General features: G+C 42.1%; 1 protein-coding gene across 1 annotated transcript in view; it reads left to right on the plus strand.

Annotated features, from left to right (window-relative positions):
- Positions 1–136: 136 nt before the first annotated feature.
- LOC119397232 (zinc finger SWIM domain-containing protein 8) overlaps positions 137–21,251 on the plus strand; it is a gene marked incomplete in the record, with an annotated part of 161,537 nt that continues 140,422 nt past the window's right edge. Inside the window, 2 exon segments of the mRNA XM_037664670.1 lie at positions 137–795; positions 19,368–19,527. Of these exon segments, the coding sequence (XP_037520598.1) occupies positions 612–795; positions 19,368–19,527 (344 nt within the window).

The raw sequence follows: 21,251 nt of genomic DNA on the forward strand, positions 1-21,251 counted from the left end.
GACAAACTGTTCCAGAAATAATTTACCTTAGTTTATTTTTATAGTGGTTATATTATTCGTTGCTATATTTACGTGAATGTATTGTCCAATCATGGCTGGGTTCTGTGGTCTAATGCTCGGCAACTACCAATTTTTGTTTTTAGTTGCGGAATCGCTATCGCTTGGAGAGAAATTTTAGTGTAAACACACATTTGGTCGCTTCCTAGGTGCGCTTACAAATTTGCCTAATTTCTCCAAGCTTGCAGTTATGGCAGTGGCTTTTTTGATGCTACAAATTGTGCGGCGTAGTTGACGTTCGCGATCTCAAGTCTGCCGTATCTGAACCCACCGAGCGTTGAGGGTGAGAGAAAGAAAAAAAAATGGGCAGCTGAGCCCAGGACAGCTGACAACAAGGGATCCGAATAATATCGCTCATTTTCGGGGGCAGGCTCAAGAGGACTGTTCCGAGGGTTTCGCCGCAAGTTGCGGCAGCGTTTCATCCCGAGTTCCACCAAGTTTCGCTGCGCACAGAGATGAGCCCCAGATCGGCGTCGGGTGAAACGCTGGATGTTATAATTTGGGAGGTATAAATTTCTGTGGGCCGATCGGCCCAGCGGTGCTCAGGCGTGGTAATGTTTGACTGGGACGAAGGAGATCGTTTTTCCTTCGAGGACAGCGACCGCTTTGAAGAAGATTCTCTCTGCTCTTGGATCAGCGAGCCCGAAAGTCTCTGTAACAACTGGAGAGGTTGGAAAAGGCCGACGGGCAACCCATCTCACGCTTCGGCGCTTCACGGCGGTCATTGTCGCTCAAAAGGTAAGCCTCGTTTTAGGCTTAAACTCAATTTTAATTAATTTTCTGCCGTTTACCGCAATTGATAGATTGAATTATTCGCCCGGTGAGTGTATTGCCGACCACACAAGGTTCTGGTTAAGCTGGAAGAGCAAGAAATTAAGCCATCCAGCTCGGCCGTGGCACCTGACTCGAGGGGCGATGGGAAGCTTTTTCTTTTCTTTTTTTTTTTTTCACTTCTTCCCCTTCGTGCTGTCTCATTTTGATAGTTGCTACTTCTCAGTGGTCTTTCTAGAAGGGCGGAGAGACGTAACGAATCAGTCTCTCTTCCTTTAGGACGTTTGGTTTAGGATGTGAAGGTGGAGTTCTTTCAATGACTGTGGTAGTGCAAAATTGTTAATTGGCGTCTTTTGTTCTTGACCGCCTTGAACGCGAAAGAAACCACTGGGACAACTGTATTTCCTTTACATTGGTGTTTGCTGTTGTGATCTTGATTGTTGTCTCCCCGTGGTTGTAAGTACATTCTCCAAGAGATCGCATGTTGAGTTGATCACGAGAGCCTTCCATGTCCAAGTGGCGCTTTTCATCGGCCTGACTTGTCCATTTCCTAAGCACTTTGTTTCTGTTTGTTTGCTGAACTCCTGCTTGTTGGTTGGTGGAGCCGTGCTTTCTTCTCCCCATCTTGTTGCCCTATCAACGACTACTGTCCAGTGTCTTTAATAATCTTTTATTTTTTATATGGTAGTATAATACGCCTGTCCGCCTTAAGTTGTCGTTATGATTACACGTTTTAAAAGCGGGTTCAATTTATTGGATTATATGATTTCGCTGTCAGGTGTTATTGTCATGCATTGTCAGGACTGGATAAATTATTTCAGGCCATTCATACTGAATGTTCATGTTTAGCCATGTTCGGTGCTAAGTCAGAGGCGCACAAACTATGTAGTCACGCTCTTAAATAAAACAGTTTAATTTTATGCAAGGGTGTAATGCAAGTGTAATGTCAAAGTAGAGATTTCCATCACTTTTTATCTGTTTCAGCTAATTCTCCTGCATTTTGCACAATCTACACTTTAGCTATGCCGAACGTGCCAGAAGCACATCATACAGAGTACTCCAGGCACGGTTGTAACAACAGACAGCGATTTTTTTTTTTCGTTTTTATGTGCTCTTAAACAAAAGCCATAGCACCATTGACATGCACAGACTTCTTCAGCCAGTCTCACTAGTCACTGCTACCTGTGAGCACTCATGACAAACCTTTAGCCTGAAACCCTTATTCATACACCATGATAAAATAAGTGGCAGCTGTGTGATTAAAATTTGACCTGATGACTTACCATTAAAAAGGAAATGTCTTTTCGTGACAATATGCTGTGAGCTTGGTACAGTCATGAGCACACTTATCTAGAGTGCTCTGATGCTGTGCTGCATTGGTGCCCTCTTCTGACGGTGCATTTTTGAGATAAACTGCATCTGAACATGCACAGCCACACCGATGGCACTGCTTTCATATTCTTTACCTTACCTGTTCCTGAGGTTTCAACAGCTGCAATCACCAATGAAGGCACGGCAGAAAGTTTGGATATGCTGGCTGTTATTGAGCACTTTCTCAACAATTCTTTATAACCAAGTGGTTCTCAAAAATATTAATTGGCTGTTTAACATGCAGAACAGGCAAGTGCAAGTGTGTGTGAACCAATGCACTGTCATGGCTTTTATATGTTTGCCTTCTTTTCTGCAGCCAAAAGCTGACAGATGACAACTACTATTGATTAGAAAGGCTTTAGTAGAACGATGCTTGTTTCTGCACTGCATTACTGTCTTAAGTTTATATGTAGTATCATAGGCAGAATGATGTATTGGTAGACAAGACTTAATGTGTCATAAAAGCTACCCAAGGGAGGAATTGAAGTAGATATATAATTACAGTATCTGTTGTTAGGCATGGGGAGGGGGGTTGGGTCACTTTTACTGTGTGAAGGCACTTGGTGGTACAGAAGATATACACAATAATGAGTCTTTTGCTGTTATGATAGCTGTTTAATATCTCTTCATGCAACACATATTTTTAGCTTCAGGGGAAAATTTTTGTGCAGTGCATGTAAAAAGACCATGACTAAGCTTTAAGTTTACCCACACTCAAGAACATGGACATTCAACTTTTCATACTGAAATGACGCAGTTGTCAGCGACACCCACTGTTTGCACACCAAACTGGTTCTTTAATTTTCTGGTTAAACTAGCTTTCATCACAGAAAGTCACCTTCCTTGGAAGTTTTGGCGACTGTTGAAGTCACATAAACAAACACATAGGCATCCGGGATTTTGTAGAGAGATGTAGTCCTGCCTCACTTTAAAACAGCACTTCAAATTTTCCTTTCATGTATGTCTCACCTTGAAAGCTTCTAACTACATTTGGCTACTGCCAGAATTTTAACCACTGTGATGAACAAAAAAAGTATTATTGCGGAAAACTGCCGCAGCCTTTGGAGAGGCCACAATGAAGAGAATAACCAAAAATGTGCACAAATTGTAAAAATTCTGGGACAAATTTAATACATAGGACCAATAGGAAAATCATCTAAAGGGGTCATAACTCGAATATTTGTTCTGAGCCATTTTTTGCAAGGTTTTCTGATGCAGTTGTCGTATTAGTGGACCTTGCAAAGCATACATGGCACCATTTTAAACATGAACTCCCACCATTAAAGTGTATTATGGTATGCGCACTATTTTTACATGCCTGGTGTGTTTGTGGAAATGCAGGTAGTAATGCATGCACATTGAAATGCTATTCAATTCACCTTGCTCAATTGGGTTTTATTGCTTAGAGAAAAAAGAAGTTATTTTTATTTTGACAACTTACAAAGCAAAAGTACGGCACTGTTTTTTATAGCTCTGTTTTCCTTCGCATTTGAGTTTGAAAAATAGGACTTGCTTGTGTAATAAATAAAAGGCCATATGTATACAAAGCTGTTACAACAAAAAAAATATTGTGATTCAGTGCTTCTGCAGATTTGTGTTGGTTAGTCTATTGCTTTGTTGAGGATTCAGCTGTTTAAGGGTGAATATGAAATGGCTGGTTCTCTGATAATGTTTGTCAAGATGTACTTCACTTTTTCTCTGTACTGCAGCTGTTCCACCTTGCCTCATATCTCTTTAATTAATTGGTCACAGATTGCATGAAATGATATACTAAGTAACATAACTGCACATGCAGTTAAATCGTATAGCTGTGATTCAAGTTTCCATATCATTTCGTTAAGGTATTGTCATTGTTGTAAAACATTCGTGAAACGGGATTCTTAAACATATGTTGCAGCATATGTTACACAAAAAGCACCTTCGATGGCAGAGGAAGTTCTGAGTGGTCATAGTTAAGCTATCTTGTCCATTAAAAGCAGAAGTGACATTAAAGCTCTATTTATCACTTCATTACTCTTAGGAACCATGGTTCACTCATGGGAGAGTACCTTATATGCTCCTGCAAAATGAATATAATTGAACATCATTTTATTTTTGCATGTTTTCTCGCTTACCCAGCATCTTCTCCCGGCAAGCATGGTCGTTTTGTAATAGTGAAAGAGCAATTTACTAATGTGAGAACAGTTGTTTTTCTCTTTAGTGTCGTTTTAAAACACAAGAGACTGCATGATGTTAACAAACTTTTTGTTTGAAGATTGTTCAGTGATTCCACTCCTGCGCCAACTGCGCCAAAGTGCGCCAAATTGTATTTACTGCGCCGTCCTGATAACATAGACGAAAATTGCGCCAAACTGCGCCAGAGTCTCGGGTTTGGGGGCGTCTGTCACCGACAATCGCACCGCCAGCGCGTCAACATGTGCAGCTTGACCTTAGGGCCGTCAAAGTTACAACCACGGACAAAGAATTATTCCGCTGAATAAACAGCGCTCGCGCATGCGTGCTGAGTAAGCCAAGATGCCACGCACGGTGCCGACACAGCTTCTATCCTGCAAGTCGGCTTGACAGCAGAACGCGCTCTCCGCTGAGACTCGTGACGTCAAGGCCAATAGGCAGCATGAAAGTGCGGCGATTCACCGGCGGACCGTCGTCTGTTCCAGAAACGCTGCTTATAGCTCGTTTCAAGCGTCGCAGGTCACGTAATGAAAGCAGTGTTCAGTAATAACTGCACGCGTGCCGCTAAAATGTCTGTCACTTCTGTTTCTGGACGTCGCAGAATGAAATATGGGATCAATAGCAAAATTTGCTTGCTTTTTTTTTTAAGGAATTCACAATTTCACTACAATGGTGAAGCCATAAATGCGATAGCAAGGATCCGATCTCGCGTAACTCTACAAAACGCTGGTGTAAGAGAATGCGGCCGCTCCAGCGAGAGATGCTCTTTCCGCACCAGCGTTCGCGACCGCGCCCTTAGAATCAAAGCTCAAAGTTGCTGCTCTGGCGACCTCCCCCCCTCCTCCTCGCGTCTTTTCATGCACATTCAAAACGGGCGAGGCGTTTCATCTCTGCTTCGATGGCAGGCCTCCCGAGCGGGGTGATGTTATTGCATGCGCCCTCCGAGCGACTGAGATGGGCCTGCTCATTTGATCTCTGCTTCAGCCGCGTTCGTCGGCCCCGCTCGCGCGCTTTTACTCGCGGTAGAACATACGATGCGTGGGGGGATGCTATCTTAAAATATAAGACGGTGGCGCAAAATGGGACGAACGAAACAGGCCGCTCCAGGGAGCGCTTGTATACGTCTCTTCTGCGCCACCGTCTTATATTTTAACAATGCGCCCAACAACAAATTTTATTGGGATGCTATCAATTTAAACTTTATACGGGACATGACGGCAAAAACCCGTCGAGAGTGTCCATGAAATGTCATTTAATTAATAAAAACATGCCTCCTGGTCGGAGCAGCCGCAATTGCATTTTGATATGCGCAGCTGTCTGTAGCGGGCACGTCACTGACGGCCCACTGTGAAGCGGCTACGCCACGTGATACGTCCACCCCTCGCTTTCCAGGGTCAATAGCTGACGGTTAAAAACACTCAGTTTCGCTTAAGGGCGAAGCAATGAATGGGATACCAACGAATTGTATTGTTATACGAAGTAAGGCTACCAGCTAACTCTTTTGGATCCAATCTAACGTAGCGGAACAAAACGCTGGTTTAAGGGAACATGGCCGCTCCAGGAACCGAAGCAGTTTTCGTTTTGTGACCAAACGCGAAGTAGGCGTTCGGAGCACAGCAAGTTTACGAGCCGTCTCCTGATGCCTCGAGATAGCTTGCGCCAGCGACTGAGCCCTTCGAGCGATGCATTTCCCCCCAACCCTCCCCTGGCGTCCCTTCATGTTCCTTACGAAAGACGGGCGTTTCCTGTCTGCTTTGACGGCAGGCCTCCCGAGCGAGGTGATGTTATCGCATGCACCCTCTGAGCAACGGAAATGGGCCGGCTCGTTTGATCTCTGCTTCGGCCGCGTTCGTAGCCCCGCTCGCACGCTTTTACCCACGGTAGAACATACAATGCGCGGGGGGATCTTATCAATTTGGACTTCATACGGGAGGGATGTGACGGCGACGGCAAAAACCCGTCGAGACTGTCCATATAATTGCTATTGCAATAATTATCACTGAAGAGGTTAATCCAGGACACTCAACTGCGTGAGCCCTTATTTTTGCATTATCGAGTGAAGTATGGAGTTCTCCTGAGATTATTTTTTTCCATGAGATTTTCAGTGAATCGATATATTTGTAGCTCTTTAGAAGAGCCCCATAATAATTATTGAGGTGCTTGAATGTTAGTGAAATTTGCTTCTCTAGTGCACTCCAAGATGTAAAATTAGCTGATCCAGAGTGCTCCCGGATGCAAAATAATCTGCTCCAAAGTGCTCCTAGATGGAAATTTTTGCTGCTCCAAAGTGCTCCAAAAAAGAAATTTTGCTGCTCCAAAAATTCCTCCCAATCAGAAGTCCTCGGTAGCATCACTGATTGTTGATTTTGTTTTGAATGTTTTATGGTGTATGAAGCTTTTTTTGGTATGATTTATTGATTTTGTTAATATTCTAACATGTTGCCGAAAATGTAGAGAAATGATGAATAACAGCAGTACAAGTTCCCATGGTTTAGTGTGGATATTTTTTTGATGAATTAGGGTAACCAGTGAAACTACAGAAAATGTAGAGACAACCATGTCTGGTGTTTAATTAATAACATTAGTGTCAATTCAAACATCATAAAATATGGAGCTTATTGCACAGGGAATGAACAGTTGTGATCTTTCCCCAATCTGTCGGCACTTTTCAATGTGTGTGTTTTCGGTCCTTATCCTGACGCACAATCTTGAAAGGTTTCCAGAGCATAATTGCATTTTCAGCGGTGTGGAAGGCAAACAGTTTTCTTGCTCGCACATGATTGATCACAATCTCTGTTTCTGTGGCGAAAGCGAGGTGCTGACTAATTACGTGAGGGCAATTATGAACGGTTTGCTTTCCAAAACTTTATACAACCCCATGTACTAGTTCACACGTGCATAAGACGGACCACATACTAGATGATTAAGTTTATGTATGAGACCATGCCAGTGATCTAGTTTACATTTCACTGTCTTGGGCACACATTGTCAAGTGATGTTTTTAAAAGTTCATGAACATTCTTAGTATTTTTTGTCATAAGGAAAACACAAGACTTAGGCTGCTTTAAATACTGTCATCAGTTATTTCTCACTGTCCTTCACAACCTTTGTATTGGCACCGTATTCATTGTATGTGTCAAGATAAGCTTGCTAATTCAGTTTGAATACAACTAGTAGTTGCACGTGAGCTACAGCAACAACAACAAAAAATTGTGAACCTATCAACATGAAAGTGGTGCCACTCATGCTTGGTTATCTTTTACCTTTTTGAAATTTTTTGGCCATATTTAGTAAAAATACCAGTGTGCAATTTTTTTTATGTTCTACAAAGCTAATTAAATAAAAAGATACACTTTTGTAATCTGCTTGTATTTCACTCACGTTGAGCTTTATTGATGTGCTCAAAGTGGCGAACTTACTACTCCCAAAGCTGCTTCCATCACTCCGAAAATATTTTTTGGCTATGAGCATTCATGTAATGCAGAAGATTTTTTAATGACACACTTTTTAAAATTACTTTTTAAAATTTGACACAGAGTATACTTGCAGCACTCTTCAGTATTTTTTTTTATTCTGTAAGTGGTCTTCATTTACATTACTTCTTTATGAATTTGCCAAATGGCAATCAGAGGCAATGAAAGCAGGTGCATGAAGGGGAAAAAGAAGCAGATTCTGAAGCAAGTTTATTGGGCATGCATTCTAAGAGAAGTAATGCTATTTTTCTAGAGATGTAGGAACAGTGCAAAAGCCTTGTATTCTCATATCTGCGGTTTTATTCCTTCTACTGTGCTCTTATTCTTTCTGCATATAGAGAGGAGCTGCATTTCAGTGTACTACCTCTGACCGAGCAAATTTTTTGCCAAAATGCCATGTTTAGTTACTCTACGTGAACTCGTTAAAAAAAAAGAATGTTACATATGTTTTAGCGTATTAGTATGGCATGAAAGAACTCTGTGAATTGCATGAACATAAATGCTGCAGGCCACCTTGGAATTTTCAAGTTGCTAGAAGCCATTGACAAAATATTCTTGACATGGCTTCCAGATTGCTGAGATGTACTCTAGTTTTGGTCTAATTAATGATTTATGGACAGGTAACATCATGTTTTGGATTCCAAACAAGACAGATGTTCAGGGGAAGGTGCAAGCTTGAAGCGATGAGAAATCGTTGATCCGGGGATGTCGCTGGAGCCAACATTTCGACAAGTAGACTTTACTTCATTAAGGCTGGTTGCTGGCTTTGTCAAGGTTGCTGCCTTGACGAAGGCAAGTCCACTTGTCAAAACTCCAGCAACATGCCCTGTTCAACAATTTCTCATCACTTCATGCATTGGAACTGTACTACATAGGCAGCATTTAAGGACACTAAAGAGAAAAACGATTTTCACATATTAGAACATTACAATTTCACAATACCGAAAACATCACTCTTACTGCGAGAAGACGCTTGGTAAGTGAAAAAACACACTGAAAGAAAATGCGGGTGGCGATGTCACCTTGCAATTCCCTCACAAATTGCCGTGACGTCAGATTTTGATGGCGTCTACTAGGTCATATGTAGTTCCTAATCGGTAAAAATGAAGTACATTGTCCTCTGCGGGAGCCATAGACTTAACATACCAAGTTTCAGGAAATTTCGTTGAGGCAGTGTTGCCAAAACACGAAAAATACACTTTGAAATCCATGACATCATGCACGGAGCTTTCAACGCGAAATTTAATTATGAAACTTTGACCTTGATTTTCTTCTTTATTAACAAACGTATGACGGTGAAATTAACGACATCGGAGTTCTCAGACTACAAACTGATTCATTGTTTCACTTCAGTGTCCCTTTAAGAGATACCAGTGTTTGCTCGCAAAATCTAAACATGCAAGTTCCTAAAGTGAGTGCTCAATGACAGTGACATGATTGTATGGAATTCACTAGAACATTGTAAATTATATACAGAGCATAAGGTAAAGTAGTTTAGGCCGTGTTTATATGTCTTTTTCTCAGTAACCATAGGCATTTGCTTGATTCTAATTATATCATGCAGCGTAAAATACTTTCTTCTTTTTACCGGAACGTGAACTTACCAGTTTGAGGGTCAATGTTTTTTTATTGTATGTTTAAAATCTTCAGAGTGACCTATTCCAAAAATACTAACCCTAATTTTTTTAAGGACCATGTAATGACAAAAAAAATTTTCCGTGGGTATAGATGCATAATCAGCGTTGCTTATTCATGAATGATAAAAATAAAAACGGGAAGAAACTGAAATTGATAAAAAGTATGTTGATTGGAATAAGAATGCTTCGCAGGCTAAGAAAAGTATGCACGCCAAGAAAGAAAATGTGCATGCACGGTAGCATCATTCCTATATTCCAGTGGTCACCTGCAAACAGCTTAAATCGCATAGTTTGATAGTTTGAGTGGTAATTATCATGGATATTGAGGAAATACTGCAAGAAATGCAGGGTTGATATGACTATTAATTCCTTTTCCGTATGATTTGTCAGAAGTCAGTAGTGAAGGGAATCATTGCATTATACCAGCCTAGGTTTATGTTTATTTATTTATTTATTTATTTATTTATTTATTTATTTATTTATTTATTTATTTAAAGTACCTGCAGCGCCCGAAGGCATTATTGCAGGGGGGAATACACAGGGTAACATATGCTTACATAAATGGATAACTATGAAAACAAGATCAACAACAAAAAAGGAAAAAAAAAAGAAGAAAACTATGAGCGTAACAGTATATCTCTGAACGAAGTTTCAGTGAGACAGTCAACAATTTCCTTTGGAAGCTGATTCCACTGGGAGATTGTGTGTGGAAAAAACGAGTATTGGTATACGTTTGTTCTGCAAAAACTTTCTCTTATTTTTAGAGGGTGATCACTTCTGTGAGACAAGAAATGGGGAGGTAAAATGTAAGATTCTTTATCTATTTTGACCAAGCCATGAAAGATTTTGAAAAGCATTTCTAATCTAATGTTTTTTCTATGTGTACTTAGTAGTTCCCACCCCAACCTATCCTTTATTGCAGTAACACTAAATGTGAAGTCATAGTTAGAACTGACAAAACGGGCTGCACGGTTTTGTACCAGCTCGAGCATATTACATAGGGTTTTACTCTGCGGGTCCCAAGCCACACAGGCATATTCTAACATAGGTCTGACATTTGAAAAATAAAGCAATTCTCTTATTTTGGGAGGAGCTAAGCGGAAGTTTCGTTTAACAAAATTTAACATTCTACAGGATTTCGCTGTAACATACTCAACGAACATCAAAGTTGAGATCATGAGAGGGCAAGCTAACATTTGGAATGCCAAATGTTTGTGTGATGTCTCCCCAATGTGCATTTTTAAGCTTCCTTCTCTTAATCATTGTGCAGCTTTATTCAAGGTGTGTTGCATTTCATCCGAATTCAGATGTTTTGGTCTTTTTTCTTGCTGTGCTTCTCCTGAGCAGTGGCAATGACATTTGCATATCTTGCTGCTAGTTCAAATGCTAAGCTCACTGAAGGACTTGCACAAGTCGGTTCTTTCAAAACGCTGAAGCGCCATTGTAAAATTCATTATTTCATAAGGTGCATTATATTGCATAAACAGTCATTTCTGGCTGGTCTCTGTGCATATAATCTCGTGCAGCTATATGAGCAGCACCCTCATGCTTACCATTTTTTTAGCCTGTTTGAGTTTTTTTGGATCCTGGGCACACTATATCTATTGCTAGTGCTATGTCTATTGCACCTATGTCTTTGTTGTGCTGTGTGTGCTTCTTGGTCTATTATTTGTGCTGTTTTCATTGGAAATACCATGTACAAACTAAACTAGCCCAACAGCTATCATAAAATTCTTTCTCCGCCATCGTGCCAATGGGCACAGTATGCTTGTGACCATGCCTATGACAAAGCATACTTAAAAATGCTGCTTGCATTGATAACACATTAAAGGGGCCCTGCAACACTTTTTGAAGATAGTTGTAAAACTTTGCCAGTCAGTAGACGAGGCTTCTGTGAACATGTGAGCAAATATTATTGTGCTGCAGGCAGCAGGGAATTAACTCTTTTTTTTTTCCAAAGAAGGCTATAAATTGCTCGCTCTACTTTTGGCATACTACATAGTTGAAGGGAACGACTGCGTAGGCGAAGGGAAGGACATGGCCATTGGCTGATTTCCTGATCGGGAAAATATTCTCAGTAATGCTTCTGTTATTTTGCTTCGAGTTTAATAAATAAACAAACACACACACATACACACACACACACACACACACACACACACACACACACACACACACACACACACACACACACACACACACACACATATATATATATATACCAAAAAAGTATTTTATAAGTGTTTGACTACGAGCTCGTTGGTATGAATCCATCTTGAAGAAAAACGGTGCTACTTGAAACATGAGTGAGGAAAGGACACAGGACGATGGGCACTAACTGCCAATGAATGCATTTGTTTTGCGTGCACAAATGTATACTGCGTAAATTCGTTAGGTTTTCATCGAGCCAAGCTGTCCGGTGTAGTCACATCCTTGCGTGACAATGACTTCAAACTGTTGCTGACAGATAAGTGAGGTGGTGTTGTCGCTGTATCTAGGCTGTATAATCAGTTGGCACAAAAGGCCTTCCTCAGCAATTTAAAATTATTTGAAGGTTTCCGTCCAGCAAAAGCCGAGAAGCTTGCAGTCGAAATTTGCGAGGAAGCCGGTCTTTCGAAGTTGGCGGCCTTGCTCATGTGCTGAAAAGAGCTTTGCCTGTCCTCTTTTTTTACAGCAAAGACTCGCAAGGAGGGAGCGCCCTTCAAAGTCTGGGGTCCTGCCTGCAAAACTGTCTGTCGTGTATAGAAGTCAATAACCTGTTCATGGTCTGCAACTTGACTGAGGTGTCCCTGTACCTGGCAAAGTCTTGTCCCACCGGAACATTTCCTTTCTCAGTGGATACTATTTCCTTCCTCAAGACAACCTTACCTCCATGGTTCAAAAGGGCATTGATAAGCTAGGTGTTGTGCACAGAATGCCATTGGGACCGGTGCTTCCAGTTTCATGAATTTGCTGTGCCTCTACTTTCACGCCACAGTTTTCAAACAAAATGAGATAATGTTTGTGCATAAGTATGGAGTGTGCATTGGTTCTCGTATCGCCCCTATTTTGAGTGACCTGTACTGCCAAGCTATGGCAGACAGCTTTTGGATCACCTCGCCTCTGTTGGCTCGACCAAGGTATTCCTCTATGTGAACGGCTTCTTGGTGCTATTCGGCGCAAATTTAGAAGAAATCCCAGCCCAAGTAGAATGAATGTCAGCACCTTCCAGTCATTTTTTCGCAGCCTCTCCTTCACAAAGGAAATTCCATTCGGTGACTTCATCCATTTTCTGGACCTGGAGCACCACCTCAGCCAAAGCCACACTTGATGCGCATATGTTCCACGCTCGAAGAAGCAGCTGCTGCCATTTTCTTCGGCTCATTTAAGAATTGTAAAGTGTGTCATCACACTTTGAGCCCTAAAGAATGCCCACACCCACTCCTGTCACCATAAAATCAAGCGCAGCCAAATACAGTGCCTCAGAGCAAGTGGATTCCCAGAACTCCTTCTCTCGTTCTTGGTAGGAGTTCTCGTCCAGGAGGTTGCGTCACTTGAGCAGCAATTGTGAACTTTGCTCATAAGCACTGGCGCGCACACTATCTTGACAGACATCAGGAGATGGCTCATAAGCTTGCTGCTTACTTTGCCTTTAGAGAACTGACAGCACGAGAACCACTTCGTATTCCCTTAAACCAGCATTTTGTTGAGTTATGCGAGATCAGATCCGAAAGAGTTAGCTGCTAGCCTTACTTAGTATAACATTCCAATTTGTTGCTATCTCATTCATTGCTTCTCGCTTGCAGCGAAACTGTGATTTTTTTCTTTAATCGTGTCACTTGAAACAGCATGCTGGATCTAAGACAGATGTGGGCAGTGGCCATCAAGGTGCCATGGCTTCCAGCAGAATATATTTAATGAAATGTTGCTTTCCTCTTTAGCACCTGCTTTTGCATTGAACTTGAACAGCCCCAAATTGCTACATAGCCTCAGTTAACTGTGCTCATGGTTCATACAGGTCCTTGAAAACCTTGAAAACCCTTGAATTTCAAAAGTACAATTTCAAGGCCCTTGAAGGTACTGGAATTGTATTCTGCCCTTGAAAACCCTTGAATTTTGGAACTAGTACAGTCTAAAGTTCACAGTGCGACCTGCTTTCTGGTGTAGATTAGCATCGATGCGGCAAACTTTCCATTTCGGAAACAATACACCATGCGAGTTTGCATGTATTCTGTTTGTTCATGCCTTGTCCTATCACTCATTTCGCTCCTCACTCGTCGGTGCATCTTGTCTCGCTTTCTATTTCTCTCTCTCTCTTGCTACTTATCTCCTTACGACTTCACTCTTAGCTCCTGCATTTATGCTGCTTTTTTTCCCTGTCAAGCGAGCGGTGCATGTGGTTAGAACACTGTAACGATTTCAAGCCTTGCTAATAGTAGAGAAGTCTCAGCACCTGTCCTGTACATTTGTTGTGTGTTGGGAACTACTTTAGATGGCATCAAGGCTAGACTTTTTTACAGTAAAATAATAAAGTTAAAACTCGATCTAACAAAACCCAATTTTATGCACTTCTCAATCTAAGGAAGAAATTTGTATTCTATGGCAGGTACTCATGAGGTTCAATGTTGTTGTCAATCTGAATTAATGAAACTAACTTGGAACCAACACGGATTTAACGAAGCTTTTTCTCAAATAAATTAGTAAAAAAGAAGCACTAATTTCTTTGTTTTTTACACAAATGGCTTTTTTTCTTCAAGTGCGGGCACTAATGCTATTGCGTTAAAAACGTCTGTCACCCATAGTCACGAGCCTGGTTTTATTTTGACAAGGCTTTGACAAGGCTACATGACACCCACATGCACGGAGCAGTGGACTAACAGTCACATTGTTACGTACCAGATAGTGCAATGGGTGGCGGTGGTTTTTTGTTCCTGTCAAAGTTCCAACAGGAACACTAATAATATCTGGGGTTTAACGTCCCAAAACCACCATATGATTATGAGAGACGCCGTAGTGGAGGGCTCCGGAAATTTCGACCACCTGGGGTTCTTTAACGTGCACCTAAATCTAAGTACACGGGCCTCAAACATTTTCGCCTCCATCGAAAATGCAGCCACGGCGGCCGGGATTCGATCCCGCGACCTTCGGGTCAGCAGTCGAGCGCCATAACCACTAGACCACCGTCGCGGGGCTCTAACAGGAACACTACTGTTTGCTTTCATTATTACGATTTATGCGACAGATGACACTGATCATCTCATCACAACTTTCTTGCTTTCCCTGCTTGCACAATCACTGCATTCATTCTCCCAGTCTTTGCATTTTGGCTGCATGTCATATTTCATGTGAATGTCTACCTGGCCTGCGTCACCCGGACCACATATGTGAGGCTTAAGGTTTGGTACACCTGAACAGACTTTTCACACGAGCATGCATGGGTTAGCGGCAAATACAATGCCATAGTAGATTTTGGGTCTATGTGACAATTTTAGGTTTCAAAGGACTGAAAAACCTCTTTCTTGATTTTACAAACTTCCGTCTAACAAAGTAATTTGAGTGTAGGGATGACTTCGTGAAATCGAGTTTCAACTGTGTGTCTATAAGTGCGATAAATTTATTCAAAACTTGAAACATTGTTGTAGTAAAAAAAATGCTCATTTGAGTGCCGTTTTTAGTCCTTGAAAAACATGACGGGCCCTTGAAATTCCTTGAACTTCCTTGCATTTTCTCTTTTGAAACCTGTACGAACCCTGTGTGCCAAAGTTTGTATCTGGTACCTTAAAATGCATGATACTTTGTCCGATGTGTCGGAAATAGATACTGATACTCCACCTGTCAATGGTATCGTGATACAGATACAAGATACCCAAAGAGTATCAAAATAGTATCTAATACCTGTGTCACACGGTGCACTGCTGATCGCAGTTAAGCTCAATCGGGATCAACTTTCTCAACAGTGATTGGCTACCTTCCGTAGCTCACATCAAGAAACCAATCGCGATCAAAAGTGACCGTGTGACACCAGCATAAGATACATATATCTTCTATACTGCCCAGCCCTGGGGAGTGCCCTGCCTTGCAAGCAAACTGCGCCAGTTCCAAAGGCTTAGCAAGCTGGTCGCTTCATGGGACTTTCTTAGCTGGCATCCCTGATTCTCTGCATGTGTGATGCTTCATCTCACATTGTCTCAAAAAAACAAGCAGCAACTCAGTGTGCTTGCTCACCTGTGTTCGTGCTGTTCATCGTCACACCAGCGTTGTGAAAGACAGTGTTTGCAGCCATTGAATGAGATGTATATGTGTATCTCTGTGCATGCAGGCACCATGCTTCTTAAAGGGACACTAAAGGCAAATATTAAGTCGACGTTGATTGTTGAAATAGCGGTCCAGAAACCTCGTAGTGCTACTTTTGTGCCAAGGAAGTGCTTATTTTGAAATAAAATCACATTTTAGTGGTCCACATCGCGTTAGTGCACTTCAAGTCACCCGACTGAAAGCGGCCTTTCTCACGTCACTGTTGCCATGCCCAACGTTGCCCACCTTTACTGCGCGGCGGCGTGCACTGGCGGCGAGCACCATTCGGGCATTCGGCAACATGACATGCATGCGGCATTTTGTCTAACTTTCTGTCAGAGCGACTTTCACGAGTGCACAAAACACACGCGGCAGTACACGATGCCGTAACAACCATTGAGATGCGACCGCGTGAGCGAAGCAGGGCGCCGGGCTTGCCGGGCGAAGCGCAGGTCGGCGAAAACGGAACCTTTGAACCACCCGCGCCGTTCCCCATGGCAACGCCAAAGAGGTTCTTTTTTCCATGAATCAAACAGAAACGAACAAGCAGCATTTTATTACGTCTCTTGATGCACGGAAGGTTCTTTTTTTATTGCAGCTAGTTTGATTACGAGTGATTAATTGTAGTCAGTCTCTCTCACATCATCGGGATAATTTCGAAAATGTCCCGCTCGTGGCACTCATCGTGTGGTACATTTAGCTTAATTTCTCAGTAAGTAGGGCACTGCTGTTGATAATATTGCCGTTTTAGATGTACATACATTGAGCTTTCAATCTGACATCAATTGCTATTTGCCTTTAGTGCCCCTTTAATTTTATTAGTGCATGAATGTTTACTGCAAGATATAAGGCTGATAAAACTAAGAACATTTTTATAGCTGTTAGCAGTGATTCCACTCCTGCGCCAACTGCGCCAAAGTGCGCCAAATTGTATTTACTGCGCCATCCTGATAATATTGACGAAAATTGCGGCAAACTGCGCCAAAGTCTCGGGTTTGGGGGTGTCTATCACCGTCAAATCAAATACCCCCTAAAAGGCCCTGCCCTTTCGAGCTGACTTGCTAGGGTTCCAATTCGAATTTTTTGCTTGCTTTTTAAAAATTTCATCTCATTAATAAAAGCATATATCCTGGTCGGAGCAGCCGCAAATACGCAGCTGTCAGTAGCGGGCCCGTCGCTGACGGGCCACAGTGAAGCGGCTACCCCATGTTACACGTCCGCCCCTCGCTTTCGGCGGTCAATAGCTGACGGGTAAAAAAACTCAGTTTTGCTTAAGGGCGAAACAATGAATGCGATACCAACAAATTGTATTGTTAAACGAAGTAAGGCTAGTAGCTAACTCTTTTGGATTCGATCTCGCGTAACTCAACAAAACACTGGTTTAAGGGAATATGGCCGCTCCAGGAACCGAAGCGTTTTCTTGCTCTGAGTTCTCTAAACATGAAGTAAGCGTTGAGAGCACAGCAAGTATACGAGCCGTCTCCTGATGCCTCGAGATGGCGCGCGCGCAAGCGACTGCGCCCTTCGAACGATGCGGTCCCCTTGCCCCCCCCCCACTCCCCTGGCGTCCTTTCATGCTCCTTACGAAAGACGCGCGGGGCGTTTCCTCTTTGTTTGATGAGCAATCGACGGCAGGTCCGCACGCGGGAAGATGTTATCTCATGCGCTGTCCGTGCGACGGAGACAGACGGCCGGCTAGCTTAATCTCCGCTTCAGCCGCGTTCGTCGCCAGCGCTCGCGAGCTTTTGCCCGCTGCTAGAATGCGCGTGGTGATGTTATCAATTTGGTCTTTATACAGAAAATTACGGCAATGGCGACGGCAAAAATCCGCGGAGAGCGTCCATATAATTGTTATCACAATAAACATTTTAAAAAAGTTGAGGAGCCATTTCACTCTGTGAAGTGACTCCTAAGCGAAGCTGTTTTGCGCATGGCAAGGAGGTGACATGGTGGAGGACAGTTTGGTATGTAGGGCCAGGTTGTTAACGTTCTATACGCAATATTAATGCGAAAGCATCAGATGCTTTATCAAACACGAAAATTGACCGTCGGCGGCTTCAATCGATTGATGCAAAAAATAATCATGTGATGGCGGCATCATCACGTCATAGATCGTCAAAACTTGTGACGTCATCATGGCGTCATATATCGTGATGTCACGTGATGACGCCATCACGACATCGTCGCTTTACACTGCTTCCGTAATCGGTGAGCCGATCATGGAGCTAGCGCAAAACAAGGTGAGGTGCAGATAGTTTGTAGAGAAGGAGGGGGAGGATCAACCCATCGATCGAGAAGAAAAAGAACCTGGCTTTCGCCTTGGAGCTTTCTTAGGGGAATGCATTAGGGACAGTGTGGCTCTTTGGCATTGAGGCACTGCTGTACATCACGGCGTTTATCTACAATGTCTGCTGATAACCACATAGATGTATTTAGAGTGTTATTTCATAAAGTGCAAATTTATTGATCTGGTATTCTGTTTATTTGCTAGTGTCAAAAATAATTGCCGAAGAGGTTAATTCAAAACACTCAACTGCATGAGCCCTTATTTTTTCATTAGCGAGTGAAGTATGGAGTTCTCCTGGATGATCTTTTCCATGAGATTTGCAATGAATCGAAATATATTTCTAGCCTTCATAAGAGCCACATAGTAATATTCCGGTATGGCATGATGAACTTTATTCGGGTCCTGAAGATCAACCCTAAGATGACGCAGGCGGCTCCCACGTTGGGACAGTAAGGTTTAACCTTACCGCCATATCGTGCTTGAATGTTATTGCAATATGCTTCTGTAGTGCACTCCAGGATGTGAAATTCGCTGCTCCAGAGTGCTCCCAGATGCAAAATTATCTGCTCCAAAGTGCTCCAAGATGAAAATTTTGCTGCTCCAAAGTGCTCCAAAACAGAAATTTTGCTGCTCCAAAAATTGCTCCAAATCAGAAGTCCTCGGTAGCATCACTGTGTTAGATACATTACTATCGCTATCACTGCTTTGCCTTTTGAGTGAAACTGTGATATTTTAATGACTACCCACTGCTGTCATTTTTTAACAGCTCTGCTCCCAGCTGTCTTGCAAATTGTCAAAAGAAAATTATATATTGTATTTGTACACACTTAACGATGTGGATGGTTATGTATTCGATTAAAAGATCAATCTAATTTTCATCCTTAACTATCTAACATGTTTCATAATACTCGTTTGTGGGTGGGCCTGCTTGTACGTTGACAAGGCCATCTGGTATGATACATGGAGGTGTACTCGTTACATTATGGGCATTTGTTGGTGTATAATGGGGATGCATGGCTTGGAGTAGGCTCCACTCCACTGCTCCATCTCGTATGAGAGTTTGGTGCAGTTGCATGTAGGTTCAATGACTGAGTCAGTGTGTTAAACATACAACAAAACAGACTGGTGGACTAATTGGTACAGCATATCTTGAGGTTTAGCACAAAGAAACGCCACAGGAGAATGAAAAATACGAGAACACAGTGCTGTGTCGTTGTGTCTTCTGCCAACCTATGTAGCATCTGTAGTTGCCACTGCCACCCCTCCCACCAAAAAGAATCCAAAAAGAATGATGAAAACCTAATAGCATTCTGTGTTCTCTCGCAGCTGAAGGAGGCCTGGTGTTGCCCTTAGTGGAGCTTGCAGCTAGGGAGGTTGCTGCACACATTCCTTTTGAAGTGGTTGAACATGTGTACCCACCAGTCCCAGAACAGCTACAACTACGCATTGCTTTTTGGAGTTTCCCTGAGAACGAAGAAGACATCAGGTAAAGGGGATAAAAAATCCTCTGTGTTGTTTAAACGAACTTAAATTAGAAGCACCCAGCTTTCTGTAGACAAAAAAGGAACTTTTTGCTGAAAACGCGTAATTCTTTAGCTATTGTACTAAAAAAATATTTCAATGCCAACTTCTTCATCCACTTATAGCTGAATGCACAAAGCATTCTTAATAAACATTGTAGCAAGCTCTTCATCAAGCATGTCTGTTTGATTGCATGACATGTTAGTATGAGCATGAATTACAGTGAAAAATACTGTGTTTAAATGATCGTCACCCTGTACCTCCTTCCTTGGCTTCATTGTTTGTTGGTTTCATTAAGCTGTGTCTAAAACAGAAATCTAGCCCTTGATAAAGTCCCCTTCTTTCAGTCATCACTGTTATAGTATTTTTGTACTAAACCAATATATTCACCTTAAGAGGAAGCTCCATGCATGGGAACAGACAAATTTTTTATCCACAGCCACTGTACTGATTTTGATGTGGTTTGTTGCATTTAAAAGAAACATTTAAAGTCTAGCAACTGCATCTAGGCATAGACTTTTCGTATAGGTGACCATTGCCTTTTACAAAAATTGCTAGGAATTGCAAAATTGAATAAAATTCTAGTACCCAGATTGGAGTATTACATTTCTGTAAACCACTGCTATTAAAATATCTAAAAGAGAGGAATTTGGATGTGTTATACCCCACTTTATAAAGCAAATTTGTTACAACTTTTGCAAAACACTCGTAAAAATTTTGACAGTTTCATGTATGCTGCAAATTCGTATATCAAATTTATCCACCAGGGATGCTTTAACAGTTGCAGTTTACATAACTGCAATGTTTGTTTTTGGTGCAGAGCTAGATATGTAAACTTAGGGCTTCATTATTTTAAAGTTTCAATTTTTTTTTTTTTGAATTCTTGTAAGATGTTTCAGCCACTGAAGCAAAAGTTTTCCTTCTAGAATCATACAGCCATGAAGCATCATGAAACACATTCCTAAACACATTAAGAAAATGCTGCTGATCTATAGAGACGGCTCCCTTAAACATGAATCAAGTACAAATTGTAAATTCACTGCTTATAGCAGGGAATTTCCAATCTTGTGTCAAAAACTGCCAAAAATTGCTTGCTCTCTCCTTCTCACCACACACCACACATTGTGGGAATCGATTTTATGCGAAGCAGTGAGCGAGGAGCAGCCTACGCGTCATTTTTCGCTTTGAGCCAACCGTTACGAGGTGGATCGACGTCTTTCTGTAAATTGAAAAATAAATCTGGAATCTCCCACTAGAGATATGCATAATGATAACGTGGTGCCAGCATTTAAGAGACTAAAGTCATATTAAATTATTTAATTTCTAAGTTAAACTCTCTCTCTCTCCATGTGTGTGTGTGTGCGTGTACCTATATATATATATATATATATATATATATATATATATATATATATATATTGTAACGAACGAGACACAGAGACAGCACCAGTTCCTGGGCCGGCTGTTCTATTATCTGTCTTCGTCTTCCTCTGCTTCCCTAGGCGAGCATGCCCCCATGCCTGAGGGCCGCTCTGTCTTTACACTCGGCCACACTGCGATCACGATCATGTAGTGCTCCTAAAGGATGGCCTTTCTCAGGCAGTGGTCGTTTCCTGGAGGTCCTGGCCCCTGAACCGTCATCGATAGCACTGATGCTTCTGGCGGGCGGCATTGGCTGCCGCGCGGAGG

The sequence above is a fragment of the Rhipicephalus sanguineus genome, chromosome 1 (genome assembly GCF_013339695.2).
Source record: "Rhipicephalus sanguineus isolate Rsan-2018 chromosome 1, BIME_Rsan_1.4, whole genome shotgun sequence".
NCBI classification, from domain to species: Eukaryota; Metazoa; Arthropoda; class Arachnida; order Ixodida; family Ixodidae; genus Rhipicephalus; species Rhipicephalus sanguineus.